The 10,132-nt window shown below is 37.9% G+C and overlaps 1 protein-coding gene across 4 annotated transcripts in view; it reads left to right on the top strand.

Moving 5' to 3' along the window:
• The first annotated feature begins 743 nt into the window (after positions 1–743).
• The window catches only part of LOC149536763 (UBP1-associated protein 2A-like), a 38,406-nt gene continuing 29,017 nt past the window's right edge, over positions 744–10,132 (top strand). For 2 of the 4 annotated variants that reach the window (XM_089803595.1, XM_089803597.1), the window contains exon 1: positions 744–2,180. In XM_089803595.1, coding sequence (XP_089659721.1) covers positions 855–2,180 — 1,326 coding nt within the window. In that variant the 5' untranslated portion in view covers positions 744–854. Of the gene's footprint in view, positions 2,181–2,271; positions 2,355–3,432; positions 3,716–10,132 lie in introns of those variants that run through there. The other 2 variants (XM_089803594.1, XM_089803596.1) reach the window with 2 other exon arrangements.

Here is a 10,132-nt window from a genome sequence, read left to right as displayed (position 1 = left end):
CCTCTTTAATTGCAATTGAATATTAACCATAGCTTGATCCTAACCTTATACTTTCTTTTAGGGCCCGTTTTGTTACAGTTATGGAATGGAGAATAGGAATGCAATATTGGGAATAGGAATGGCTATTCCAATAACAACTATTTTTTAGAATGGATATAAGCTCATTTTAGAAGCAAATGGGAATATGTATTCCTATTCCTTATGCCAACTGATGAACCAAACGGAAAATAGAAAATGTATTCCAAATTTTCTATTCCTATTCCAACAACCAAATAGACCCTTATAGTATATATAATTTAACTATAAACTTTAATTAATTTTTTAGAAACCTAATCTCAACTATAACATTTATAATTATAGTTTAAAATATTTAACATGAAATTATTTTAAAAACATTAATACATACAAAAACTAACTTTGTGAAATAATGTTCTTAAAATTATTTTATGAAATTATTTTTAAGAACATTATTTCTTCACTATAACTAGATGAGTGCAACTTTATTGTAGGTAGCTTTGATAATAACTTTGTGAATTTATTAAAAAAAAGAGCTTTATAATTTTTATTTGCTTTTTAAAACTTTAAAAATTGTGAGTTTATTCATTTAACATTTGAATGAAACATTTTGATCTTCTTAAGCATACATTATGACTTCAAAGATTCAACCAAAGGTTAGAAAATATTTTCAATATTTGACTTATAATTTTTTATAAATATAGAATATCATAATCCCTGACAAAAGCGAGAGCGGAGGGATCTACAAAGATTTCTGGTTAGGTTTCGTCAGAATAGCGGTTCGAGTCGGAGCCGTCGATCTAGGGTTTACAGGCTCGAGCAACAGCAGAATCACAGCGATGGCGAAGAAGAGAAAGGCAGGAGAGGAAAAATCAACTCCCCAGCCCCAACCTCAACCAGAGGAAAATAAAATAAAAATCGAAGAAGAAGAGGAAAAGATTGACAGTGGTGAAGAAAACGAAGAACAAGATCAAATTTCAGAAGAAGATTTTAAAACCCTAATGGAACCTTTCAGCAAAGAGCAGCTCATTCATATTCTCCGCGACCTTGCATCCAGCGACGTCAATATTTTAGCCGATATACGAAAACTAGCAGACAAAGATCCCGCTCACAGAAAAATCTTCGTCCGCGGTCTCGGCTGGGACACCACCACCGAAAACCTAAAATCTGTATTTTCTGAATACGGGGAGCTCGAAGAATGCAATGTTATAATGGATAAGGGCACAGGAAAATCCAAGGGTTATGGATTTGTAACTTATAAACACATGGACGCTGCACAGAGGGCTATGAAGGAACCCAACAAGAAGGTCGACAACCGGATCGCCGCCTGTCAGATGGCGTGTCTGGGACCCGTGCCGCAGCAAGCTACTAGCGATCCCGCGGGACGCAAGATTTATGTAAGTAATGTACCAGCCGATATGCCTGCGGAGAAATTGCTCAGTTTTTTCTCGAAATTTGGTGAAGTAGAAGAAGGCCCGTTAGGGTTTGATAAACAGACTGGGAAGTCCAGAGGGTTCGCGCTTTTTATATATAAGGCTGCGGAAGGAGCTAAGAAGGTTCTGGAGGAGCCTAACAAGAACATTGACGGCCATTCCATGCATTGCAAAAGAGCCACTGAGAATTATAAGCAGAAGTTTAATGCTCCACAGACAGTGCCAGCCGTGGCAGGTGCTCTGGATCCAAATGACCTGGCACTTGCGTATGGTAAAGGTTCAAGTCTCGGGGCAGCCTACGGGTTATTGCCTCTTAATCAGGTTGCAGCCCCAGGGTTTAGTAATGCCTTTAATGCTATTATGGCTAGTCAAAACCAGAGCTTCGCCGGCACGAGCATGGACGCGTCGCGTCTGGCCTCTATGAATCCTTCTTTGGCATCTTCCTTAAACTCTTCGTCGCTTTCACAAGCCTTTTCGCCTTCGGGGCAAGCTTCTTTGGGCCTAGTCGGGTCCTATGGAATGCATTCGAGTCTGGGGCCCTACGGCTCCCAGCAGGGAGGAATTGGGAGTGTTAACCCACAGATGCTTGGAGTTTATGGTTCGCAAGGGGCAGCTCTGCAAGGACTGAGTCCGTATCAGAGTCAGCAGTTGAGCCAGTCTGGATTGTCAAGAACATCGCAGCAGACAGGAGGCAGTTCCTTGGGAGGGATGTCATCATATCTTCCATATTAGGTTAGTGCTATCTTTTTTTCGCACAATTGAGTTTTTGCATTTCTGCTCAATGCTGACAATATTGTTTTTGGACAATACAAAACAAATACAGGTATAGGTTTCATGCGGTCACTCATCAATTTATTTAAGAATTATTTGTAAAGCTTGTGACTCATGAATAATTAAGTTTTGGTATCTTAATTTTCTAATAATAATTTTAATAATAATTTAAGCAATAATAACTTAAGAAGAAAAACATTAATTTTTTTTGGAAAGCCACCTCATATTTGGCAATATTGCTGTGTACTTATGACACTTCATTTTTTTAGGGTTTAGACTTACACATACTGATCTTACTGACTCAAATGAAAACCACAACATATTAGAATGAAGACAATCACAAGAACCCATTTGTCAAAAATTTACCGGATTACCAGCTTGAAAGTTTTACACTGAAAAGCTTTCGTATATTAGTAGAGTTGGAACAGGAACTGGAATTACATTCTCACATTTGGCATATTCGTGTTCTTTGTTTTTCAAGTGTGCCAAGAGGTGTTGGTTCTAGAGTTACTGTTTTAGATAGTTTGCTTGATAAGTATTTGTGATCGTCCTGCTAGGGCAATTAAAAGTATGGTCAAAGCTCTCCATGATTTGTGGGTGCAAATATTTAGTTGTAGGCACTTGTCACCATGTTCAGTAGCAGTTCCCTTTATGTGGTGGATTTGCACTCTTTCCAAAAAACTGAAAATTAAAAAAATGCCGAGAGCAGTTTTGTGATCTTACTTTATCTAATAGATAGTTCCCTTGAAAATATTCACCTTAAGCAATTTGTTTTGTTTGGACTCTGGATCTGTGTGTGCCATGCATGCTGACAGTTATTTTGTGTTTTTTCACTTACTGAATTTTGCACGACAAACATTTTCTTTAGTGATCTTTGAATGGAAATCTATGGAGGCATATCCTTAGTGTATCCATTTTGACGGCAGACAGGAAATTCATTTTACTGTCTGATTTTAATGCATTTTATGCCAAAATTTTGGGCCCTTTTTAAAGATCTTTAAGTATCTATTCGACATTGGTAATAATTTGTTTCTTACTCTTTGGCAAACTATTTAATTTTATTGGCCAACTCTTTTTGATATTGTTATAATAAAATGCTTTTGCCATTTATTATGCAAGATTGCATTTTTTTTTCTCTTCTTATTAATGCGTTACTACAGCTGCTTATTTATTTGTCCTTTTTGTTTTAATGCAATATTTCCCATCATCTCAGAGACATGCAGCTGGCTCGCTAAAGCATGGTGATGATTCATAGTTGAAGATATATATTTTGGGCTCATTTGCTTGAGATTTTATCAAACTTGAAGAACTTCATTGACATTTTGCAGTCTTTGTCTTTTCTATTGAGTTTTACTCACAAACTTTATGGTTTCAAGTTTCAACTAGCTTATGGCAAGAGCCATTGAAATTTGAAGCCATTTTTGCCTATAATGTATTTGCCAAACAATTTTTTTGATTATTTATGCTATCTGATGTCAAGCTTTGTTGATATTTCATATTGGTGCTGTTGGTCGTTTAATCATGCTTTTTCCATTTAAACATGGCTTGTGCATTAGCCAGAACTTGACCCAAAAAAAATTGATATGGAATTTTTAAAATGTTTTGTTCTGCCGCTTGGTGAAAAGAATCAGCAGATGGATTTCTTATGATCTACATTCATTTGTGTTTCTCTTCTTGCTAGTATTAAATATTTGTTTAAATATTATTTAAGCTTAGTTGCTGGATTTGTCCTAGACCGGTTGGTTCTGGATTCGTGCTTGGATGCTTGAGGATCTTGGCAGGATCCTTGATTCTGCCTGTGGATCCATCGGATCCTGCCAGGATCCTCGAGGATCATAATTTCATTCTGTAATTCATTAATTCAATGTAAATGTGTTGATTTTCTCTATAATCGTGAAAATAAATCAATTGTCAAGTATACGGATTTGATTCTCATGCCTGAATTGAATTCATTTCACAAATTGGCAACTAAGCATTTAAGTAGTAAGAGCTCTCAATTCATCTATAAGGTTTTATCATAGTTCCAAGAATCACGACGATTCATGCGATTCACGCGATTCGACGATTCGATTCAAGCCAAACGATTTTTTGTGAATCAATGAATCGAATCAGCGATAAAGGGTTTATGAAATAAGTTGTTCACTAAATTTCAAGGGTTTTTTAAATTTGCCGATTCGTGGGCGATTCAATTCCGATTAATGGCCGATTCACGATTTGATTCGGCCTTGCCGATTCCGATCCAATTCCGATTCTTGTTACTTTGGGTTTTATCTTCTGACAATTTTTGTTTTCTTGAAATTTATCTTTAAAACTATAATCCCTGCTTCGTATTGATTATTAAATGGTTTAAAGTGATTGCTTACATTTTGTTTTCATTAATAGTTGGGGAAATCTGTACACATAACAATAAATCTGGCAAAAAATCATAATATAGTGTATGGAATTACATAGAGGGGCAGAAAATTGGAGGAATCGAAAAAATGATCCAGCAGACTCCCAGGAACCATACATCACCTATGGACTAAATAGCAACAATAGAGCCAAATTATAATAGAAAATTTAGACACATGAAAAGATCACCAGCCGACTGGAAAACTACCATCCCATTGCCAAGACCGAAAACGAGCAGTATGTTCCAAATAGGCAACTCGGACAACAAAAGACCCAAGCAAAAAGCACAGAACAAAAAGACAACACACACATGCCCCAATCCCTCGATGCCCCACACAATAAGCTTCAACAGCAGCACAGTTCATGAGTTCCTTGACTGGCTTCACATTAGGAGAGCCCTGAGATGTAGCTGTCCGGTTCAACGAATTGATGCAAATCATATGAATTATTTTTACTTCCATCCTAGCTCTGTGCACAAATTTGCTTCAAAAAACTGGCATAGTGTGGTCTCTGATAAATTCAAGGTGATCTTTGCTATGCGTTACCATAATGATCAAACCAAAGGTTCATTTCCCTATATCTGTATGGTAGTTGTGTATCACCTGAACCTCCCACAGCTTTTCTGACACACAAGCTGCATGAACGGCACAATGAACACTAACAGACGCCTCTACTTTGTTCCCTGAGTTGTCCATATCCCTTGCAGAGGGGAACAATGATAGACCCTCAAAATGGTTTGCTATCAATAATTGCAAAAAGCAGCCCTTTTGAGATGCATGAAACCTAAACCAGCTTAACCTTGATAAATACTATGGTTTTAATAGCAACTTAAAATTGAAATTGACATTAGATGATAATTAGAGACAACTACCTTCTGTATTGGATGCCTAATTTTTTTTCAGTTTTCAATTAAAAGAAATTACACCTATAAAAAACACAAAAAACAGAGGAAGTAAACATGATGCATACACACCATAGACCAGAAACTTATCTTCACATTTAAGCAATAAAAATACTAGAAAAACAAAGACCTATGGAATTCAAAGGAAAACAGAGCACTGTTCTCCAAAAAATAAACTAATCATTCCCTTCATTATGTAGCTGAAGATTTACATCCTTTCTCAGAAACTGACGCACTACAACAGCAGCCAATTTTTTATTTCAGTTTCCCCCTTAAACTTTCTCCTTCAGGTATTGTAACCCACTAGTAAATTGAAACAATCTATGCCTAATTTTACTCCTATGTAACTCCCCCAGCTAACAACAAAGACTAAACAGAACCAGACTCATCAATTAAAGGAGACCAATCAAAACAACTGGTTGAGCTGGCATTAAACGTTACACTCCAAATGACTGCACAGTTATACTCCAAATGACTGAACAGTGACCCACAAACGAACACAGCTGAACTCAGACAATTGTTAAAGTAGATGCACTGCATCATTCTTCTCTTATTTTTAAAATTCTGAAACTCCTCGTTCAAAGCTTATTTACATGAAAGTAAGCTTCAGCAAATAATGACCTAACTAATTTAATTTTTTAATTTTTTGTCATGTGGGATTGGTGTCTATCCCAAGTTGTTACCACATCAAACATCCAAGGAGTTAGGAATAAATGATAGATCATATAATTATCCTTCTGACTTGAGGAATGAAGCCATGGTGGATGTAGACAAACTTCAGATTTGCAATTTAGGGAACACATACTCTGTATATCAAAACAACACAAATAGAGACATACAAAAATTGATCTTATCATGCTCCAAATTTTTATTACGAAAGTAATTGGTAAATACTTGCTTGTTATTAATAAAGACCGAGAGGTCTATATATAGAAAAGAATAAAGCGATGTTTCCTTAGGAAACTATAAAAAGAAATAGAAATATTCTATTCTAACAGATAAAGCTAAAAAAATGAAAGCTAACTAAAGCTAACAAGATATTTGCAATAGATTACAATTAACTAATAGTAGACAATTATCTATTATTGTAATACCCTCCTTTAATGGTTAATTTATTTAGAACACCAAGCCATCCTCTGAATTTGACGAACTTATCAGGACCAAGAGGCTTGGTGAGAATGTGTGCACTTTGATCTGTGGTGGGAACATATTGCAAATCTCTAGTCCTATCTTCAACCAACTGTTGTATGTAATGATACTGAACATCCACATGCTTGGTTCGTTCATGGAAGACTGGATTTCGTGCTAATTTGATAACGCCTTTGTTATCAACAAACAGAGTAGTCGGTCCTGCTGGTGACATCTGCATATCTCCAAGCATCTGACGAAGCCAAACAACTTCACATCTTGCCTTAATAGTCCCTCTGTATTTGGCCTCTACAGAGGAGAGAGAAACTACTTGCTACTTCTTACTAGTCCATGTGACTGCACCAGATCACAGATTGAACACATATCCAAAAGTCGACTCTTTATCATCAACAGAGCCTACCCAATCTAAATCTGTGAACCTATTGAGTTTAGGATTAGAACTTTGAGAGTACAAAAATCCATAATCTAAAGTGCCCTTCACATAACGAAGCACACACTTTGCTGCCATCCAATGATCAGCTTTAGGAGCTGTCATAAAGCATGAAATATAATTGACTGAGAAGTTGATATTAGGCCTAGTAGCAGAGAGGTAGATGAGGCGGCCTACTAGTTGCCTGTATGTAGTATCATCAATAGAAGAAGAATCAGACTTTGCTGATAACTTGAGACCTTTCTCCGTAGGTGTAGATGCAGGCTTGCAATCTTGCATACGGAATTTGTCTATCAAGGCCCTGACATATTTGGATTGAAAGATCAATATACCAGAAGACTATTGCCAAACTTCAACACCTAGGCAATAATGCATGAGCTCAAGGTTAATCATATCAAAAGACTGGCATAAATTTTGTTTGATTCCTTGAATAAAAAATGCCGAACTGTCAGTGATGATCAGATCATCCACATAAATAACTAGAAGGATGATGTCACTGTCAGTAGTCTTGATGTACAAATTTGAGTCTGAAGAATGCCTCTTAAAGCCTTGATCATTGAGCTTCTTATCAATTTTTATGTACCATGCTCGAGGGGCTTGCTTCAAGCCATAGAGGGCTTTGACCAATTTGAGACTCTGGTGGTCTTTACCAACAACCTTGAAACTAGGAGGCTATGTCATGTAGACCTCTTCATGGAGATCACCATTCAGGAAAGCACTCTTGATGTCCATCTAATGAACCTTCCAGCCAAACTATGCTGCCATGGCTAGGACTAATTTGATGGTGCTCATCTTTGCAGTAAGAGCAAAGGTCTCCTCATAATCAATGCCCTGGCACTGAGAAAAGCCCTTTGCCACTAAACGAGCTTTGTATTTGTCCAAAGTACCATCCGATTTATATTTGATTTTGTAAACCCATTTGCAGCCAATGAGTTTCTTCCCTGGTGGAAGATCAAAAATGACCCAGGTGTTGTTCTTCAGCAAACTTTGGTGTTTAGATTGCATGGCCTGTTCCCACTCTGGAATTCCTTTAGCCTTGAAATATGTTTGAGGTTCAAACACACTGTGAATGTTGACCATGAGAGCAAAGTTAACAAAATTTGTAGTTTTGTTCTTTTTCCGAGCAGTTCTCCCATCAATGAGCTCATTATCATTAAGATCAACAAGTGTCTTAGCCCACCACTTAGGTTGAATAGGAGAATGACCAACATGAGTATCAAGAGATGCATGATGATCAGGTTCCTCATCAGAAGAATCTAGATCAAACTCAGGTGAAGTGTCTACAAAGCAAGGTGATCTTGCAGGAGAAGCCGGAGGTGTCTATACAAGTATCACTGGTATAATTGGAGCTGCAGGAGCTATTGGAGCCCTCCCATTAGGTAGACCTAATGGAAGCCAAACTCCCAAATCATGAGCCTGCATAGGCTTGTCTATTGGATCAGAAACAAGAGAAACGGGAATGAAAGGTCCTTGCTACTCATCAAAGACTACATCACAATTGTAGATGAGACAAGATGTCTCAACATCTATTAGGTGGTGGGCTTTGTGAAGACTGATATATCCAGCAATTATGAGTTTCTGACTCTTGGCATTCAACTTGGTGTGTGATGCATTAGGGATCCAAACAAAAGCAAGGGAGCCGAAAACCTTTAGGTGACTGATTTTGGGCTTGCAACTTGACCAGGCCTCTTCCGGAGTTTTACATTTGACCGCCACTGTGGGTGACCGGTTCAACAGATAAACTGTAGTATTAATTGCTTTTGCCCAAAACTGCTTCGGAACATGTCTGTGTTCAAGCATCGATCGAGCCATCTTGGTGATTGTGCTATTCTGACGCTCAACTACACTGTTTAGTTGTGGCGTGTGGGGTGTGGTTAACTAGCGTTTGATGCTATGTGTATCCAAGAAGATGGAGAAAATATTAGAACAAAATTCCCCCCATTGTTTGATCTAAGAGTAATAATAGATTTCTTAGACTCTTTTTCAACTAAAGGTTTAAACTTTTGAAATATAAGAAATGCATCTAATTTCCTTTTAAGGAAATACACCCACATTTTTCTATTGAAATCATCAACAAACAACAAAAAATACTTGGACCCAAGAACATAAGGAGTGGCCATAGGGTCGCAGATATCGGCATGTACAACCTGAAGTACCTGAGAAGCTCGCCATGAGTCACCACTGGTGAAAGGTGTGCGATGTTGCTTTCCAACTTGGCATGTGTCACAAACTCCAAGCTATTGAGTCTGAATCTTTGTCAACCCAAGAACACGCTCATCCCGAGCAAGCTATGACAGAGAATGCACATTTAAGTGGCCATATCATTGATGCCAAAGTGTGCTCACAGAAGACTGTCGAGTAGCCATAGCGAAGTCCTGAGAATCACCAGAATCAATAAGTCTAAAAAGACCATGATCCTCAAGACCCACTACAACAGTAGACTTAGTCACCTGATCAGTGATGGTGCACTAATGCGAACTGAAGGTGATTGCTAAGTGTGGAGAATGTCGCAACAACTAATTGATTGAGAGTAGATTTAGTTCCATCCTTGGAACGTAGTACACATCAAGGAATATGAGATTCCTCCCAGTAGACTGAATTTGAATGTTGCCTTTATCGACAATCGTGTTCTCTTCTCCGCCACCAAAAATAACAGAGTCTGAATAAGGCTAGTAGTCAGTAAACCAGTCTTTGTGCTGAGTGAAATGACAAGAGACACCGGAATCAATGTACTAGGCAGACGACTTCACATGATCTGCAAGTCTTTTAGCCATGAAGGCGTGAAAGGCAAATTTCGCTTGCTCAGTGTGCTCTACATTGTTCGCTTTGGGCTGTGAACCTGATTGCTTAGACTGTGCAGCTAATTGTTTCTGACATTCAACCTTCATGTGTCCAAACTTGTGGCAATAGTTGCATTGAATGTTCTTCTTTTAAGAACCAGCTGATGTTGGAGCAAAAGACTTCTGTTGAGATGGTTGCTGAAACTTGCCTTTATCCTTTTGAAAGGATTTCGTAGCAAAAGCTTGCTCTGTGGAGGTGGAA

Source organism: Cupressus sempervirens, chromosome 10 (genome assembly GCF_028749045.1).
Source record: "Cupressus sempervirens isolate cs-2001-9-10 chromosome 10, ASM2874904v1, whole genome shotgun sequence".
Taxonomy (NCBI): domain Eukaryota; kingdom Viridiplantae; phylum Streptophyta; class Pinopsida; order Cupressales; family Cupressaceae; genus Cupressus; species Cupressus sempervirens.
This window is presented reverse-complemented; position numbering and strand designations above follow the sequence as displayed.